Raw genomic sequence first — 19,917 nt, 5'->3', positions numbered from 1 at the left:
TAGGGGGGGAGGGGACGGGGAAAACAGCCCTCCCAAGTCTGGGTGGATGTGAGAATCTTTTCTGGGCCTGGCTACTGTCATATCTCTTCGTCCCAGGAAGAACAGACCCACAGGCCTCTCTCTCTCCCTTGGAACAAAGGAACAGACCTGCTCTTCCAGGCTGCTGGGGTGACAGTGGGTTCCCATAGCCTCCTGGGGGCTGACCCCCCCTGAAGAGCCCCCTGGATCCCTGTCACCTCATGGGCTCCCTGGGCTGTCTGTCCCTCCTGACCCTGGGTCGGGAGGGTGGGGCTGGTAACGAAAGGGGACTTTCTTACCATAGTTGGAGGCTTTGTTCATCAGGCTGTTTTTCTCCTTCTCCAGAGACTTCCTGTGAGGGGGAAGGAGTTTTGTGGCTCAAGCCTTTTCCTTCCCACCCAAGGGGCAGCTGGCATTCCAGGGCAAGTTGGACAAGGGCCAAGGTCTCTGTGGCAGGTGGCGGGGCCCAGGTTAGATATGAGGGGCTGAAGAAGGGCGGGGGGTGGGGCAGGAGCATTACCTGGCCTCTGGGCTCAGCTCCGCCCCATAGAGCCTGGAGTTCACCGCCTCCAGGTCCCTCCGACATTGCAACAGCTTCTCCTCCAGCCCATCGATCTGAAACACAGCACACCAGCCGGTGGAGAGGGCAGTAGAGCCTTCCAACTTCCAAAATAGGCAGGGTTCTGGGACGGGGAGGAGGCAGCCCTGTCATCCCTAACATTTCTATTACGCTGTCCTCGGCCTCCCTGCGGTACAGCCTGAGCCCCACTGGAAATGGCCGGGGGTGTTGCTCAGGGCCTCACAGCCGCCCTGAACATGGCAGACGCCAGCCACGCAAGGGTGTCCTGGAATGAAACGAGATGCCCTGGGAAGGCTCGCCCTCTCCAAAGCACCCCACGCACGTGAGGGGTGGGTGGTAGAAACTGAGGGGCAGAACCAGAGGTATTTTCCCACTGATGTTAAGCTAGTCTAAGTTGTAAGAATATATATTTTACCATGAGAACCAATACAGAGTATTGAGTGTAAAAAAATGCAGCTCAAAAACTTCTATTTCTTTCTGATTGGGTTCTTGAGGCAAAGAATTGCCCATCATCAAGGTAGCTGTAACCTGTGGGGCAAAATTGTTTCTGAAAGGATGGTTGCCAAAGTTACCAGTTTTCCTATTTGTTTTGGTTATAATTTCAGAGATGTACACTTGATAAAATAAACCCTGGGTCCTGGTATCATGCATTTGGCCTTGAAAGCTCATCTGTGTCCATCTGTCCCCAGATGTCTGTCTAAATGGCCACCTCTCTGGGCTTGGGACCTGCTTGCTTTTCTTGAACCAATGCCCTGCTGACAGGAGCCTAGATGGGAAGGTTCAGAGGGCCCGGTAATGCTCAATTTTCCATTTGACTTAACTCATTCTCACCACGTCCCTGGGAAGGATAGCAACTATGGCCTCTATTTCACAAATGGGAGAAAGGGCCCCCAAACAGAATTCTCTGAGGAGTCGGAGCGAAACACTCCTCCCTTCTTAGCGGTCTTAGTCAATTCCCTGCTTCCTGTTCCAGTCCCTTTTAGAGTGGCCCCTGAAGAGGCGGGACCAATGATCGCAAGTACAAATCAAAGTCCCAGGCCTGTGATCAGGCCAGTGTCGGAGTTGCACTTAAGTCCCTAGGCCTTCTGCCCCTCTCCCTGGCCAGGACCCATCCTGGGTCAGCCATTTCCCTCATCCCAGTGCCTGGCACAGACGATGCACCATCTATCCCCTTTCCTGCAGCCCAGCCTGCTGCCAACTCTGCCTCCGGAAACAGGGTCCTGTGGGAGGGAGCGACTGCATCGCGTTGAGTTAATTGCCTGGTTAATTGTGTCATTTCTCTGCTAATGGGCACCAAAGGGATGGTTGTCCTGGGAAACAGCCCCAACCAGGAGACAGGGCCTGTGCCTGGGGAGGCCAAAGGCCATCCTAGAATAGGCGCTATAGGGAGATGAGCTCTGGGGAGCCAGGCTCCAGGAACAGCCACGGCTGATGCCGATGGTCAGTGGAACCAGAGCTGGAGGCCCGGTCTTGATAGCAGCACCCCCAACACAGAGCCCAGCCCCTCAGGACCCTGAGATTTGCTGTTTCCATTCCATGGTGTAGAAACCTCAATCAGAACACCAAATTCCATGCTGGGTCCTACACAAAGCTTAATTCCTGAAGCTCTACCTCCTCCATGAGGCCTCTGCTGGAGGGGTACTGCCTCCTGCCCCCAGAAAATAGTCAGTCCTCCCAAATGCTGGGACCCCCAAGGGCAGAGGGTGTGAACTTGGAGTTTGGGGTTCAAGTCTGGCCCAGATGGACCCATTGCACTCATGTATGTGCCTGCTTGGCCCCTAGGGCTGACTTTGTAGCTCCTGTCCTAGAAGCATGTTGGCCATTTGTCTCCTTTGTGACCACAGGCCTGGCCCATTGCAGTCTTGGTAGCCATGGAGTAGGGTTGGGCATGGCTGAGGCCCAGGAGCTGGGATGGATTTAGGCCTCATGTAGCAATGGTCACTGAAAGCCTCCACTTGTGCCCAAGGCAGCTGGGAGAAGTTAGGAGAAGCAACTGCCATGCACATAGATGTGGCCCTTATGGATCACCTAGTGCAGTATTAGTCCTTGCTTAGATTTCTCCCTGCCACCCCTTGGGCCAGGCCGTGGTTTGCATGTCATTCTGGGAAGGAAGAGTTTGGGGATTTCCATCCCTAAACACTTCTAGAAGGCTATCAGGTGTCCAAACAAGCTCTGACTGGCCCGGAGCAAGACCAGGAACTCATGCTAAGCAAAATCTTTAAATTGAGGTTGGCAAGCTGCAAGTGGCCAAGCCAATCTGCTGCTGTGCTCCGGGCAGGGCCTGTGGAGCTGGCCGTCGGAGGCCTTTATCTGAACAAGCCCAATTTCTCTGCAGTTCCACTGAATATCCCCACTTTCATTTACTACTTTTTAATGAGGCTTAAACAGACGAACACAAATCAAGGTTTTAGGGACTCAAGTTCTAACCTCCCTCTATGAATATTTATGTCCTGCTGACAGCTCTTTCTGACTCCCTTCTAAATAGCAAGTTCCCCGTCTTTGTAACCCAGCCGCAGGATGTGGGCTGCGTGGGGGGAGGCTGAGGCTGTCAGGCAGCTGGCTGGCTCTTAGAAGGCCGCTAACCCATCCGCAGAAGGTGACTCTGCTGGCAAACCCCTGCAGCACTTGCTTAAGCAGAAGCTGGCTCTCGAGCAGCTGTAATAATGGGTGCAGAGACTCCCCGTGACCTCTGGCTGCAGAGAAGGCTGGGAGGGAGGGTCAGGATGCATAATTTAGTTGTGACTGGGGTCAGGAGTGGTGGCTACAGAGTAGAGCTGACAAGGTGGGCCCAGAAATGGGGGAGAAGACTCAGAAAGTGGGCCTTAAAGAAGACCCTAGTTAGATTTTCAGTCAACTCTCAATGACACGCACCTGGATTATGCTCTTTGCAGAGCCCCTGCAAATCTGCAGTCCTTAGCTTTCACTCTGCCGGCAGGCTGAAGGCAACAGAGAAGATAGCAAGGCTCAGGAGAGAAGACACAGGGGTTAGGACCAGAATAAGGAGACAAATGGCAAGAAGATTCTAGAAACATAAGAGTTAAAGCTGGGCAAGCAGTTGGAAGCCCAAGTGCCTAGAAACCTGAAATTGTGGCTCCTGAAAAGTGTGGTCACATGGAGTGGGGCCTGCACCCAGGTGCCTCAGCTTGTCGCTCACATGCCATATTCCTTAATCCTATCTTTGTAGAACAAAGATCATGTTTCATATTCCCAAGGATGTGAGGCAATACATGTAAGGTGCTTGAACAGTACTCAACGCACATAGTAGTTCAGGAAGTATTTGCTACCATTATCATCAGAGGAGTTTTCGCTGGATCTTTGGGGAATAAAAAGAAAAGTTAATTTGTGGCAAGAGTAAGAGAAGGAGCTGGATGTGTGTGGGGCTGATGGACAAATCTGCCCTGGCCACTGGCCAGTAGCAGTGGGAAGAGGAACCCCTCTGGCTGGATATGGCCATCCTCTGAGTCAGGGTGGAGTGCAGGGGTGGAGACTGCAGGGTAGGCCATCAGGACAGCAAGGCCTCCACAGGCCAGCCCATCCAGCTGGCTCAGGACATGCATACTCAGAACTTCGTGACTGGCCTGGGGAGAAGCTGGGCTGGGGCCCTGGAGCCAGCACCAGGTTGTAGAGGCTGGGCCTGGTGGAACCCAAGGATGACAGGCCTACAGCAGTGCTAAGGGCAAAACAGACTCATGTGGTCTGGGCACTCTGGGGAGACATGGAATGGTAGGTGGAGCCTCGGTTCACCCTCAGGACTAAGGCAGAAAGAGGCCTCCTCATAAGAGATCCAACCAACACTAGTGGGGAGAGTTACACTCTGGAGGCCATGGAGACTCCCAGGACACATGCTGGATAGCAGGATAATTAGCAGGAGGAGAGTGGCGGCCCAAGATTGGCTCCAGTGCTGGGATTTTCCTGGCGCTGTAGGTGGGTAGCAATGCTGGCTATGACTGTCACAGGCAAAGTGGTTACAGCCAAGGAAGGGACTGAGACAGGGAATTCATTCAGACAGCACGGGGGGCCCCCGATGTACAATAACATTAAGAAGTGTCCATACATTACGTTTATATTCAGAAGACCAAGTGCCCGTTTTTATACAGGAAAATGAACACTTTAAGTCACTAAGATGACAGCAGGTGCAGCATGGCTGCAAAGGAACCCAAGGAAGTAAAAAGGCAGTGGTGTGAGCTCCCTATAAGTTAGCAAACTGTGCCCGGTAGGTGTTGTGCAAACTCATATGGAAGCAGTTAAAGGACCAAGCAGTCAGTGGTGAGTATGCAGGGTGTCCTGGTGGGTAAGTCTGCAATTTGAGGGAAAACAAGGTCTATAAGGTAGGAAGTGGGAAGGGGCATTCCTCAAGGAGGAGGGAGCTGACCATCTAGAAGAGGCCTGGAGCCAGGAGCCAGGAAGTCTGTACTGTATGGGAAAGGCCCCGGAGTAATTCGCCACAGAACCACTGCCTTCCTATCCAAGCACAGACTGAGGACTGGGTGCCTGGCGGGCGGCTTGGAGACTGAGCAGAGGAGCAGGTTCAGCAAGAAGTATGAGGCCAAGGATCCTCCACAGACGCAGGGATGTTTCCTGCAGAAGAATGTTAAGATCTGAAGTCAGTCCAGCAGTCAAGGTCATCATGGGCCATGACCCCAGCCAAGTATGGCCATTGCTCCTGCTGGCAGATGCCAAGGAAAAAAAGGGCTGTTCATTTTCAGTACTCAGGGGCAGGGACGCTCCCGGTGGCCTTCGAGGCCCCTCCTTCAGATGCAGCTCCAAGGCGCTCTGATGACAGCTTAGTAACCCCCAGCAGCTAAAGCAAAATCCCCTCTGCCATCTGACTTGGGGAATAACACCTTATTCTCACAGCTTTAGGGAAGTCTCCCTGGGGTCCTATATGCCATAAAACCACTGTGTTAAGAGAAACTGTAAAATTTGTCTCAAATCCCCGCAAGGCATCTTTTCAGGAGTATGGAGCCTCCTGGAATTAAAGTCCTCAATGACACCTCTTTGGGGGCAAGAAACATGAGTGCCAGCTCACACACAAACTGCCCAGCACACTGGTCGGGTCAGGCCCTACGGGGCCAGCTCCAGGCGCGGCTGCCACCAGGGCCTGGCATGCAGCTTTTATTCTGCTGACAAGAACGAGCCATAGGCTGTGGCACCATTATGGAAGCCTCCCCTCTTGAAGGTGGCTAACTGGTGCTCCCCTGATCATCTTGACACTCTGGGAGGGGCTCCCTGCCCGCTCCCTAAGTTGCCACTGTTTAGGGCCCAGCTTTCTTCTGGGAAAGGGCAGAGGCACCCTCAGGGCTTGGCACTGGCCACTGCTTTCTAGTTCAGGACGTCATTTCCGGTCTTGCTGGCCCTGCTCTCGGGAACTCCCAACCGGTGAGTGAGAAAAGTGGCTGGGAATGAGTTCACCCCAGGAGCCAGGCAGTGGTTACAGGGCACATCCTGCACCTGCCTGGCCAGGTCCTTGCTGGGCACCAAGATCTACTAAAAAGCGTGATGCTGGGGTATCTGAGCCCAACTCAAATTTTGGCTACTTCCCTGTGTTTGTTTCTATGTATTGGGTAGAGCTGCTATGCCTCCTTGAGTTGATAGAGTGGCCTTGTGTAGTAGGTGTTCTATAGGGCCTAGTGCAGCCGTGGGCAAACTACGGCCTGCTGGCCGGATCCGGCCCGTTTGAAATGAATGAAACTATTGAAAAAAAAAAGACTGTACCCTTTTATGTAATGATGTTTACTTTGAATTTATATTAGTTCACACAAACATTCCATCCATGCTTTTGTTCCGGCCCTCCGGTCCAGTTTAAGAACCCATTGTGGCCCTCGAGGGCCGTAGTTTGCCCACGGCTGGTCTAGACGGCACAGAAGGAGTCAAAGCTGCCTCATGGAGGCCAACGTCCACACAAACTAAACCACACAGCCCAGGAGAGGCACCACTGCAGCAGGCGCCATGTGCAGGCACTTCTGCGCTCCTCTCGATCCCCTCGTGGGATGCTCACAATAACCCTGAATGAGCAGTGCTATTTGTATCCACATTTGCAGCTGAGGAAACTCAGGCCATGGAGATGAAGGAATCTGCCAGGCTCACACAGCCAGTCCACGGAGAGCCAGGCAGTCCGAGTCTGGGCTGCTAGCTACCAGCCTACATCAAGAAAGCCCTGAGCCACCAGCCCTGGGCCACTCTTAGCTCCTGGGTGCAGCCTCCACTCCTTACACCCTGGGCCAGACAGTTTGTGGGCAGCTTCATATATGCTACCCAAGGTCAACATCAACTCTACAAGGCAGGGACTGCCCCCATTTTAGAGAGAAGCTAACACCCGGCACAGAGATTTTAAGCAACCAGCCCAAGGTTATGTGATTGGGAAGTGGCAGAAGTGGGGTTAGGAATCTGAGTTTTTCTGCTCCAGAACTCATGCTCCTTAAAAACCCCTTGTGAAAACATTCATGACAAAGAAGGGTTCTGTGGAAACCATTCCAGGTCCTGGTCCAAGTCCACCCAAGCTTGCGATCTGGCCTCCACAGATTCTCTACTCTGAGTAAACGTGTCCAGGGCTTTGCTGGTCTCTATCCACATAACAGCTACGTTCTGTGAGGGAAGAACCTGACTGAGATCCATTTGCTGGGAGACACTGAGATGGGAGCCGAGCATCTGCCCTCATGAAGGCAATTACCCTCCGCCTACCGGCTGCAGCACCCCAGGCACCCTCCCCGAAACTGTGTAAACTGCCCAAGCGCCTTCCCAAATCCACAAAAACAGACCCAGTGTGCCCACTTCCACATCTCCCACCCCGTCCAGTGTGCAGATGATGTTCTACCGAGTTGTACACTTGAAACCTGTATGGTTTTCTTAACCAATGTCACCCCAATAAATTCAACTTAAAAAAAACAGACCCCATTTGGAGAAGGAAAAGGTGAGCTAGTGGGCCTGATGTGCCCTTCCTTCCCCATAGGCATCAAAGTCTTTCTTTTCACGAGTTAATTCACAGCTGAGTGGTGTGAGCTGTCCCAGCTCCAGCCCCGCAGCCTGGGAACTGGGTTCTGGAGATCCACCCATTTCAGTCTGGAGGCCCCGGGTGTTTATTATATCCGGCAAAGGAGCCGCACCACCTGCCCCGATGGTCTCTGGCAAGAGCACTGGGCTTTCCATCTGGAGCCTCAGGCCACACAGCCAGGCCACATGGGGGACACAGGCCGCAGTTTTTCCGGGGAGTGGCTTCAACCCCAAAGGGCTGATTACTCTGGCAGTACTTACGAGGTGTTTTTCTGTGGAGGAGGCTCCTAGGGCTCTGTGGGGGCAGAAAATCCTCCACCCATGGCTCCCCAAAGATCAGGCCCTGTGAGAAGCTCCTCTCCGGGGCTGAGCCAATGAAGACAGGTAACCTTTCCAAATTTTAATCAATGAACAATTTTCAGGAGAAGCAGAGTGCCCAGGGGCTTGTTTTTCTCGAGAGTTACCCTGGCCCTGGGTCAGGAACGCGAGGGTCCCTGCTGAAGCCCACGCAGCCCCGAGACACCCCGAGACCTTCGTGTGCCGAGCAGTTGCCAGGAGAGATGCCACTCTCTGCCTGCAGCCTTCATCTGTCCCTGGCCAGAACGTTGTCTGGAGTTTGTTTTCTCTTCTTTCCCCAAATATATTTTTTGATAAATTAGCAAAAGCTTCTTCATCGCTGAAAGGCTGAAAGCATTTTTCAAGAACTGGCATCTACCCCGCGCCTTATGAATTCATTAATTAAGATGCTGGCAAACAGCCACTCCACACACACTGACATCCAGCCGTGTTAGGTAATGAGGTTTTAGTCTCCTGACCCCCGTCAAGTGGAGCGGAGCCAGACACCGGCTGCCGAGAGAAATCACCTGCTCACTGCTGACCTGTCGCTTGTGCCTGGCAGCAGGTGAGGCTCATTTAATGGGCAGCGGCCCTTGAACAGTCTCCACATGTTGCCAGCCTTTCTCTCAGCCCCTGGCTGGGCAGTACCCAACTGCCTGCTCCACTGTGGCCTCCTAACCTCTGACCAGCAAACCACTCAGATAGGCCCAGGTATCAGAGACAAGGGTTCAAGTGCCTCCTCCAGCCACTCAAGCCAATTGGGTAGATATTTATTGCTTGTAGCCCTTGTCTCAGAAAACTGGTCGGCTCCGGCAGCTCCAGAGCCGAGGCTGCCTTCATCCACACTCAATGCTTCAGTCCCTCCTCCCCTCAGGGAGCTTACAGCGGGACTGACACGAAACAGACAATTGTAAGTGTCAAGGCTCCTTTCCGCTGGCGCTCATCCTGTCTAGGCTATTTTCTCCTCTCAACCTACCACCTCAACTTAATTGTCACTGATCTGGGCCTCTTTTTCTGATAAGGATTCCAGTAAATTCTAAACGACTACCATTAACTTTTATTCCCTACAGCAGATACTATTAGTTGGCCAACACAGCATCGATTACCAACCCCCTTCTTTGTCTGACTCCATTACAGAAGTGAGAAAAGATCAACAGATGTTTACCAGCCTCACTGCAGCTAGGAGTGGTCCTGACCCAGTTCTGGCCAATAAGATGTTCCAGGAATCTGCTAAGAGACTCTGGGGAGGGCTTATGCTTTGCTTATAAAAGGCACAAAGAGTGTAGTAGTTCCTTTCTCCTTCTTCCTTATTTGAAGTTGGATATGATGAATGGAATTTGGGCAGCTATCTTGTGACTACGAAGAAACAGCTAAGAGAAAGCAGAAGTACCAGCCCTGACATAGCTGCGCTTTAGAACCAATGCCGCCAAACATCATTTGTGGGCCATTCAAAATTATCAACTTAAAAATTAGCCTGCTTTATTTGGTCAAACATTTAATTAACTTACCCCTAATGCTTTGGCCGGACCAGACCAAATGATTTCATGAGCCTCATCCGGCCCTCAGGTCGGACATTCCCGTCCTGGTTTGGTCACTTGAGGTCAGTTTTCTGTAACCTGTAGCCAAAAGCTTTACAAACTGGTATGTTTTTGTATTAGGGAACAGATCCAACCAAGTATCTCCTTTAAGATGTCAACTAAGACACTGCACATCTGTTAAGACAGCTGTCTGCTAAAACATCTACAGACATTAAGTTGAAGGGTCCAGTTTTGAAAGAAAAGCACAAGGACCAAGTAGCAGCTCATCACTACCAGAGGTTTAAAAACAAACAGGTTTGACACCAGCCAAAATCCTGTCACTTTATACTGAAATGCAACCTTTCCCTCAGCCAGAACCCGCCTATCAGTTTTGACTGAAATACAACTCCCCCCTCCTCCCACACAGCATGAAAATCAGTACCAGAGAATGGTGATTTCTCATCTGAACTGTAATTCTTTCTTGCTCTTCAGAATGAGCTCTCAGAAGTTAAAACGCATAGCCAGTTTTTTCCAACTCTGAAATCTCACAACGTGGCAAATGAGTTGGATACAAAGGTCTCATGAGTAGCCATGAGTGGGGGAGGCTAGGAGGTGCCTTGGTTGTCCTGCAAGGTGACTGCCCCATACAGTTGGCCCGAGCCAGCCCGCGGGGTGAGTGCTGCCCGCTCAGTAATTGCTTCATTACAACAAGTGGGGACTGTTTGCAGGTGCTGAGATCACTCACTTGTGGGGGTTTTATTGCCCTGGTCAGATTAACAAACATTTCTGATTAAATCACCACTTCATTGGCTCTAAGCACACAACTTTTAATGAGGACAATATCTACTGCTACTGAGCATCAGTGCACATTCAATACTCAGACCCGCTGGGGGCAATGGACGAATAAGGTGAGGAGACAGTCAGATGCCAAGCTTTTTCTAAGGTGCACAGTTACAGATCTCAAATGTTAGAATATCCAAGCAAAAAGTAACCTTAGAGATCAAGATGGCAAATGTAAATATCTACTAGTATATTGGTATTGACAGGTAAAAAAAATATTGGCAAATGTGACTGGTATAAGGTGGTATTAGATCTCCCCCCGCCCGCCCCAAATTCAAAGCATTTTTAAAAGCATGTCAGCCAAACAAAAGACATCTGTCATCTGTATTTGACCATAGTGAGTCTGTAAACCCTGGTGAAGTTACAGATGAGAAAACTAAAGTCCAAACAAGGGGGTTGACTTAGTCATGATAAAAAACACCCACAAGAACCCCAAAGGCTGCTAATACAGAACACTGCTTATTGATAACTAGAGGCCTGGTACACGAAATTCATGCACGGGGGCGGGGGGAACCTCAGCCCTGCCTGTGCCCTCTCGAAGTCGGGGAGCCCTCAGGGGATGTCCAACTGTCATGAAGGCGGAAGAGGCTCCCATCATCGCTGCTGCGCTCACCAGCTGTGAGCCCGGCTTCTGGCTGAGTAGTGCTCCCCCCTGTGGGAGCACACTGACCACCAGGGGGAGCTCCTGCATTGAGAGTCTGCCACCTGTTGGTCAGTTTGCATCATGGCAGCCGTTTGTTCCGCTGTTCAGTTGATTTGCATATTAGCCTTTTATTATATAGGATAACACTGCCAGGCATCTATTAGGCACTTTAAATAGATTTCCTCATTTAATCCACAAAACCACACTGTGAGGTAAGTTGCAATCTGTGTAGACTGTGGAATGTCCACTAAAACAGTGGTCGCTAACCAGTGGTCCGTGGACCACTGGTGGTCCGTGAGGTCCGAAAGTTTGGCGACCGCTGCACTAAAACACACTAGCTCCTTCTTCCATTGCAATCAGGCTGTAGTTGGGCATGTGGCCTCCTAACTGATGAATGTATTTCCCAGCCTGCCCCTGCAGTTAGGTGAGGCCTCGTTTCTTAGCTTGCATTTTGGCCAATGGAAAATGGGCACTTTAGACCCAGGACTCTTAAGATAGCGGGTGTGCTTCTCCATTCTCTCTTTCCCAGCCAGTGGGTGTGGCCTGGTTTCATTCATGAGGTTACAACAAGGACCTAGGGGAAGGCAGAGCCACAAGATCGAAGGAATACAGCGGAACCACTACTGTCCTAGTACTCTACACCAGGGGTTGGCCAACTATAGCCTGTGGACCTGTTCTGTAAATAAAGTTTTATTGGAACATAGTCACACCCATTAATTTACATACTGTCTATGGCTGCTTTTGTGCTAAGACAGCCTATCTGAGTGTAATTGATGCATGTTATTTGTGGTAGTTACGTTCTATAAAGCTGCCACCAAAAATGAATAAGCAAATACTGAACCAGGTTAGGTCCCTGTGAGCCTCTGGTCACATCATTATTATCAATGGATCAATAAAAATCCTTGTTTTGTGTGTATTTCTGTTTAAAAAGGCCTACTGTCATATATATTCTTGATTCATTAACATTAAACACACAGTCAATAATACCGTAACTCAGACCTGAACAAAATAACACACACATGTTATCTGTAAGGCACATGAAGCCTTCTTGCACTTTGGAAAACTAGACAGCACTACACTTGAGGGCATTTTAAACAGCAAAATCACCAGCAAGAAGCACAAAATTATAAAAAATGTGGCACTAAATAGACCAAAAAAAGGACACTTGTTTACTATATAAGAACTGAAATAAGGCCTGGCTGGTGTTGTTCAGTGGTTGAGCATTGACCTATGAACCAGGAGGTCATGGTTTGATTCCCAATCAGGGCACATGCCTGGGCTGTGGGCTTGATTCCCAGTGTGGGATCTCTCTCATCAGTGATGTTTCTGTCTCTCTCTCCCTTCCTCTCTGAAATCAATAAAAATATATTTTTAAAAAAGAAAAATAACTAAAATAAGAAGGCAGAATACTACCTTGTTCAAACTTAGTGGGATCTGTAGGCCTCCAGTGACCACAATTTTTTATTGTTAATCCTCACCTGAGGATACTTTTTCCACTGTTTTTAGAGAGAGTGGGAGGAACAGCATGGGAGAGTGGAAGGGAGGGAGGAAGAGAAACATCGATGTGAGAGACACATTGATTGGTTGCTTTCAGCACCTGACCTAACTGGGGCTGGGGATCGAACCTGAAACCCAGGTGTATGCCCTTGACCGGGAATTGAACCCGTGACCCTTTGGTACGTGGATGGATGCTGTAACCACTGAACACCACCAGCCAGTGCTCAACTTTTTTACTGCTTTGAGTTTGTCTGTGACTTACTGCAAAAGCACTCTAAGTATTGATTTGGGGGTTACAAATACATTTTAACAAGTAGGCAAATTCACAAATACAGACCATGAATAATGAGGATCAACTGTAGTTTCAACAGAGACCATATGGCCCACAAAGCCTAAAATATTTACTATCTGAACCTTAGAAACAATGTCTGCCCATCCCTGCTCTAGCATGTTAGAAAAAAAACTTTTCTTGTTCTTAAAACCACTGATTTTGGGGGTTCCTGTTATAGCAGCTTACCATGTCCTAATACAGACTATAAAGTCTATTCTCGTCCCACTACACAGTGCCTTCTCATTTGACCATCTATTACTCTCTTTCAGAAGGAGACACCTATTTCCATCAACCTTTTTTTTTCCTACCAAGTAGGCTGATGTTTCTCAAGAGGTGGTATTAAAACCTCCTGCTTCAGCACGGTGTGTGTAGCTTGTTGAAAGCATCTGACTTGGCCCTGGCCCGGTAGCTCATTTAGTTAGAGCATCGTCCCAATATTCCAAGGTTGTGGATTCCCCCAGTCCGGGTACACACAACAATCAACCAATGATTGTATAAATAAGTGGAACAACAAATCAATGTTTCTCTCTCAATCAATCAATCAATAGAAAAAACCAAATTATTTGTTAAAAATACCACTCCCCAACCCCCCAAAACACACACACACACACACACACACACACACACACACACACACGTCCTACTGAATTACTCCAGGCAGGGGAGAATTCAACCCTCCATCGTAAAAAGCTCTACAAAGGATTCTTAATGCAGCCTTAACTGTGAGAAGCACTGAACTGATAGGAAGCTCAAGAACACTATTACCCTCTCTGTTTTTTAATTCTAACTGGAGAACATGTTTTAATTGATTCTGAGAGAGAGAGAGAGAGAGAGAGAGAGAGAGAGAGAGAGATCGCCGTGAGACAGGAACATTGACTGGTTGCTTCCCAAGGTGCCCAATCAAGGATGGAACCGCTGGGAGGTGACCTGAGGGACTGTAGCCGCTGGGAGGTGACCTGAGGGGACTGTAACCTCTCGGAGGTGACCTGAGGGACTGTAACCGCCGGGAGGGGACCTGAGGGGACTGTAACCTCTCGGAGGTGACCTGAGGGACTGTAACCGCCGGGAGGGGACCTGAGGGGACTGTAACCTCTCGGAGGTGACCTGAGGGACTGTAACCGCCGGGAGGGGACCTGAGGGGACTGTAACCTCTCGGAGGTGACCTGAGGGACTGTAGCCGCGGGGAAGTGACCTGAGGGACCGTAACCGCTGTAGCTCTGGGAGGTGCCCTGATAACATTGTAACCGCTGGGAGGTGACCTGGGGGACTGTGACCGCTGGGAGGTGACCTGAGGGACTGTAGCCTCTGGGAAGTGACCTGAGGGACCGTAACCGCTGTAGCTCTGGGAGGTGACCTGATAACATTGTAACCGCTGGGAGGTGACCTGAGGGGACTGTAACCGCTGGGAGGTGCCCTGAGGGACTGTAACCGCTGGGAGGTGCCCTGAGGGACTGTAACCGCTGGGAGGTGCCCTGAGGGACTGTAACCGCTGGGAGGTGCCCTGAGGGACTGTAACCGCTGGGAGGTGCCCTGAGGGACTGTAACCTGTGGGAGGTGACCTGAGGGACTGGAACCTCTGGGAGGTGACCTGAGGGGAATGTAGCCTTTGGGAGGTGACCTGAGGGACTGTAGCCGCTGGGAGGTGACCTGAGGGACTGTAACCGCTGGGAGGTGACCTGAGGGACTGTAACCGCTGGGAGGTGACCTGAGGGACTGTAACCGCTGGGAGGTGACCTGAGGGACTGTAACCGCTGGGAGGTGACCTGAGGGACTGTAACCGCTGGGAGGTGACCTGAGGGACTGTAACCGCTGGGAGGTGACCTGAGGGACTGTAACCGCTGGGAGGTGACCTGAGGGACTGTAACCGCTGGGAGGTGACCTGAGGGACTGTAACCGCTGGGAGGTGACCTGAGGGACTGTAGCCGCTGGGAGGTGACCTGAGGGGACTGTAGCCTCTGGGAGGTCACCTGAGGGACTGTAACACATCAGCAACAAGATGCACTAGAAGAGAAACCACCTGATTCGCAGCTTCTCCAACGCTTCAACTAGGCTCTCCTTGAACCCTCAGTTTCCTCGTCTGTAAAAATCTCACAGGTTTGTCCTGAGGATGAACTGAGGATGCAAACGAAGTAGCACGTAGCTGCTGCTATATCCATATGCATCTATTTTTATTTTTTAAATCCTCACCTGAGGATTTTAAAAACTTATTTGAGAACGAGAGAGAGAGAGAGAGAGAGAGAGAGAGAGAGAGAGAGTGAGAGAGAGAGAGAGAGCCACCCATGACACGCCCTGACGGAACCCACACCTTCTCTTGTAGGAGAGGACACTCCCGGCAACTGACCGACCCGCAAGGGCGTAGCAAGTTATTTGTAAGCCATTTGGGGACACAGCCACTCCACGATCCTCTACAAGTTCCCGCAGGTTCCCAACGCAAGTTTCGTTACAGGCTTCAGGCCCCAGAGGGAAAATGTCCCATCGCAGCAAAGTTAAGCCACTACTGACACACGAGACCGTGTGGACTCCCTAACCTGCAGGGGTTCCTCACTTGCAAGCCTCGACCTTTCCGTGCGCCCCCTCTGTGCCCGCCCCTCTGGGTCCTCAATGAAGGTCTCCCTGCAGGACCTCATTCCCTGTCCCGCCCCCTTCAGAGACCCGGTTCCCTCCGCGTCTCTTCCCTCCGGAATCCCCTCCCATCTCCGCTGCCCGCTGGCTCTCCAGCATCCGGTTCCTTCCTCAGGCCCCTCAGCGCCCGGTACTCACAGGGGCCTCCCAAGACCCTCGCGTCTCCCAAGCTCGCGGCGCCCTTACCCTCACGCCTCCCTAGGCCCCTCCTCCAACCTGCACCGGGCCGACCCACCACCCCGCCGCGGGGAGAGACAACGAAGGACGTGGCCCACCCCGCTTCATCCAGCGTCCTCCCCTCACCTCCAGAGCGACGCCCAGGTTCTCCCGCTTCTTTTTAGTCATGTTGCTCGCCGGGATCCCCCAGTCATCATTGGACGCGCCCATTCGCAGCACCACGCATGCGCAAGCACTCGTGCTCCCCCCTCATTGGCCACCAAGGCGGCGGGAGGTGGGGCTCCGGGCGGGCGCCATCTTGTTGAGGGGCGTGGCCAGCGCGGCGCCGCCATGTTTGTGCGGGGCAACCTCTAGTTTGGCCTTAGCCTGGGGCCGGGGGGCGGGTAGATGGCGTGGGGGCAATTGCCGCAGGCGGAGCTGCCCCTGGCCTTCCACATTCAAAACCCCTTTAGGGCACCCAGTGGCCTTTCCCACCTCTTCTTCCTGCCCATCATCCCCTTAGTGACCACCCTGCACACTTTGAGGCCAGCCTGCACTCCCCAGCCCCCATTTAAATCCTGTGCAACTTTCACGGCCCATCCTGAGGCACCGCTGCTCCAAAAGCCCTCTCTTGAGTTCCTTGGCCTTTTGGGATCTGATCACGACCTCCTGTTGTTATTCCTCCTTTTTGTCCTGTGTTATTTTGCCTACACACATCACGGAAAACCTGAGCAACGTCCTTCGTCCTGCCCCTCCTAACACCACGTTTCTGTGCATCCCCCCAGGCTTCCTGTCGGCGGGTGTTCTATTCTGTTGTCACTCTCTTGCGCAGACACTGCAGACCCAGCACTTTGAAATGTTCTGACTGCCCCCTGGTACAAATGCGCTTCTGTCCCATGGCCCAGCTACCCCGGAAACTGCCACCAACATTCCCAATAAGCCAGTGGTTCTCAACCTTCCTAATGCCGTGACCCTTTAATACAGCTCCTCAAGTTGTGGTGACCCCCAATTTCATTGTTACAAATTGAACATAATTAAAGCATAGTGATCAATCACAAAAACAATATGTAATCATATATGTGTTTTCCCATGGTCTTAGGCAACCCCTGTGAAAGGGTCGTTCGACCCCCAAAGGGATTGTGACCCACAGGTTGAGAACCGCTGCAATAAACAAACACCTTTACCACCCACAATGCACGCTCACATGTTCTATTCTAGCCTATTTTATATATATATTTTTTAAAAGTTGGTGGCAGGAGACCTATTAAGTTTATTTTATGACCCATTAATGGATATTGAGCTGCAATTTGTAAAACACTGTCATTTCCCTCTGTCCTCGAAATCACTATTTGTGAGGGTAGCAAATGCCACCAAGAGAATGCTGCCATTCTTGCGTTGGACATCACCTCCCAATAATGCTAAGGAAACATCTTCGCACACATCTCTCTGTCTTTCTGAAGTTTTTAAGATAAATGTGTAGAAGTGGAATCATTGGGTCAAAGAATATGAGGCTGGAATCGAAACTCCTTATTTTCTGACCAGTTATCTTTCTGGGGGAGCCTGTGGGTTCGGTGTGTGAATGTGTCCAGGTCTGTGTTCTCATCTTGATATAGTTGTTGAATGATGGCGCTGGAGGCGACCTGAGATCTCATCTCCGCTGGCCGCCTGCCTGAGGCCCACAGAGGAAAATCATAGTAAATTCTCTCTGAACAGTCAGCAGGCTGCAGAGCAGTTGTTTAGTGCAGAGCTTAGCTTAACACCCAGCACAGGAGAAACTTCCTCAAGATCGTTGTCTATCAACTGTCAATCAACAGCATTTATTGTCGGAACACTCTTCACAGCATTGGTTCCAACCCCAGAAAAACCAGACTCCGTGCTTCCCAATTATCACAGGCTCGGGCCCAGGGGAGGCGAGAAGAGGAGGGAAAACACTGTGTTCTTTTAGAAGTGGTTCCTTCGGCATGTGTTTGGCACCACAAAAAAGCCACGGCGGTGTGGTGAGCTTCCTGTCAGTGCTTTGTCTTTCTCCCCCGTTCCCCGTGAAATAGCGGGTGAGCTGTCATCCTTCTCCCTCAAGAGCCTCGGATTTTCCAAATCAGACTCGTTCCTGGTTCTCATAATGGGACCAATACTTGAAATGGGACTGGAATGAGAGCTCTAGTGGGTTGTGTGAAGCGGGGAGGGGGGTGGGGGGAGCTGTGGAATGAGACTGACCTGGATCCAGGTCTACCACTTGGTAGTGGCAGATTGGGGCCCAGGTACTTAAGTTGGCTGAGCCTCAGTTTCCAGGTCTGTAGAACAAAGCTGAGGGGCCAGGCTTGTAGGGCTGCTGTGAGAACCACTAAACGTTCAGTGCTGTGGCTTGTGAGTGACCAGGGGAGATTCAGCCGGACTGATGGGCTCGCTGCCAGTTTTTCATTATAGGGTTTCGCTTAGCAATTGTCGTCATTCTTATTTTGATTATTGTTTTGATATTGGTTTCTATCGGTTTTGACACTACGGTACAGTAGCTGTTGTTAGGAGTTAGGGACAAATGCTTGGATTGTTTCCTGTTATCAAGGGCTCTTAGTTCACGGCAAAAGGCAGCCCCCAGCATACACAGTGTCTCTCCTTAGAAAGGAGATGCCCTTTCCACCTCTACTGGTCCCTCCTGCTGAGACCATCAATCATGGGTTTCCTGTGCCCAGACGTGACTGACGGTGCTGACCCCTGTGGTGCTGGGGGAAGCTGAAAGAGCCCAGGTAACCTGCAGAGGTCCTTTCATCCCCGTACATACAGTGACCGGCTTTGATTTCCACGGGGACTGTTTGCTGAGCCTGCTGCAGCTCGGCCTGGCTTTGTGCTGGAAATTCTGCCCACGCACAGATGGATTACTGTGGCCCAGCTGTCTGTTTGTCTGTCTGTCTTTGTTCTTTAGTGAGCTGTGGTTCTGAACTTTCTATTTAGGAGTTTTTGGGGTGAAGTGTTTATGGGAAATAGAGCCAGCACTACATTGGCAGACAGACTGGGTTTATTCCTGGGTGGGCCAGGTTCTCACTATGACCTTGGGCAGGTCAAGTCTCATTGGCTGTCCATTTCCTTGTCTGTGAAATGGACGCATGGGGGCAGAACTCGTCGGCTTCGGCACCCTCACATTCTGTTTTTGATGATTTTGTTATTTGTGAAGTGCCCAGACATAAAGCACCCTTGTTGGCTATAAGGTAAACATATAAAATAAGAACAATCATTACTCTCAAGATATCTTCAATCTAGTTAGAGAGACAGACTGACAACATGAAATAGTGAATACCAGACATCATATAATTAAATGCCAGCTGTCTGTACTTACTGTGGATGAATTAGGAGCTCAGGAAAAAGAGAATGCTGCAGGTTTTGTTGAGGCCTGAAGGATAATGGAGATTGGATCAGGTGCAGATGGGGGAGAGAGCACCCCAGATGGGAACCCAGAGGGTTTCCCGTGCCTACAGGAGCCTCCCTTTTCAACTACAGCACTGTGCAGGCTAGCCATAGCCCTGGCACATCCCTCATGAAGACCCTTGGGTCAGTTATTCCATCCCTTGGCCCACCCTGAGCCTGCCTGACCGGTGGGGTCCAGACCTGGACTCCCACTGCCACCCTGAGGGCTCCTTCTCAGAGCAGGAGTTGGGGAGAGTGGGATCATTCACTGTCAGAAACATTTCGTGCAAGAAATGAAGAATTTCATAGGTGGTTAAAATATAGTGGAGGCTGATTTATGTCTGAATTTTGTTCCAGGGCAGCAGCTTATAGTCCAAGTTCTGAGGCAAAGGCAGTGTCTTTATGGCTTGCTTGGATCAGTTTTATGTCTTGGTGATTTTTATGTTTCAGCGTCGCCAAGATGCTCAAACTTTTTGTCCCATACCCCACTGGGGACCTCAGGTACCACTTCTGGAACTCCAACTCATTTTACCATAAAAAGAAAAGAAAGCAGAAGAGATGACAGGAATGTTTTTGCTTGACATTTAATTGGTATCCAGTTTTTAGCTAAATTAAATCAAATCAAATCATAAATAGATGATTTGCGACCCTGAAGTACATGTCAGATGACATCATGAAAACAAAAGGACAGGATTCTAAATAGTGTTGAATAGGAATATTCATAATATCTTGGTATCCATACTGTCTTCTTTGAGGAGAAGAGATTTTTATTAAACATTAGTTTTATTAAACATTTACTAAACTAGACAAGCTCTGCTGGTACGTTTTTACCTTATGGCTACAGTGCCTTTTGTAACTGATCACGCCTCCCACTTCTTTGTTCATGAGGAAGCTCAGATCTGAACTTCTGGAATTTTGGGCGTAGGCTTCCATGTGCTAGCATTTTCCCTGGCTTTATTTTGGTTTTCTACCCTTGTTTTCCCTTTGCTCT

The 19,917-nt window shown here is 50.5% G+C and overlaps 1 protein-coding gene across 1 annotated transcript in view; it reads right to left on the bottom strand.

The window, feature by feature from the left end:
- CCDC167 (coiled-coil domain containing 167) overlaps positions 1-15,759 on the bottom strand; it is a 17,219-nt gene extending 1,460 nt beyond the window's left edge. Inside the window, exons 1-3 of the mRNA XM_006775887.2 lie at positions 15,678-15,759; positions 539-633; positions 318-370 (exon numbers count right to left, since the gene is read on the bottom strand). Of these exons, the coding sequence (XP_006775950.1) occupies positions 318-370; positions 539-633; positions 15,678-15,719 (190 nt within the window). The 5' untranslated portion in view covers positions 15,720-15,759. The remainder of the gene's footprint in view (positions 1-317; positions 371-538; positions 634-15,677) is intronic.
- Between the last annotated feature and the right edge of the window lie 4,158 nt (positions 15,760-19,917).

Source organism: Myotis davidii, unplaced genomic scaffold, assembly GCF_000327345.1.
Source record: "Myotis davidii unplaced genomic scaffold, ASM32734v1 scaffold289, whole genome shotgun sequence".
NCBI lineage: Eukaryota > Metazoa > Chordata > Mammalia > Chiroptera > Vespertilionidae > Myotis > Myotis davidii.
Note: the sequence above shows the minus strand (reverse complement) of the source record. Positions and strands in the feature narration are given on the sequence as shown.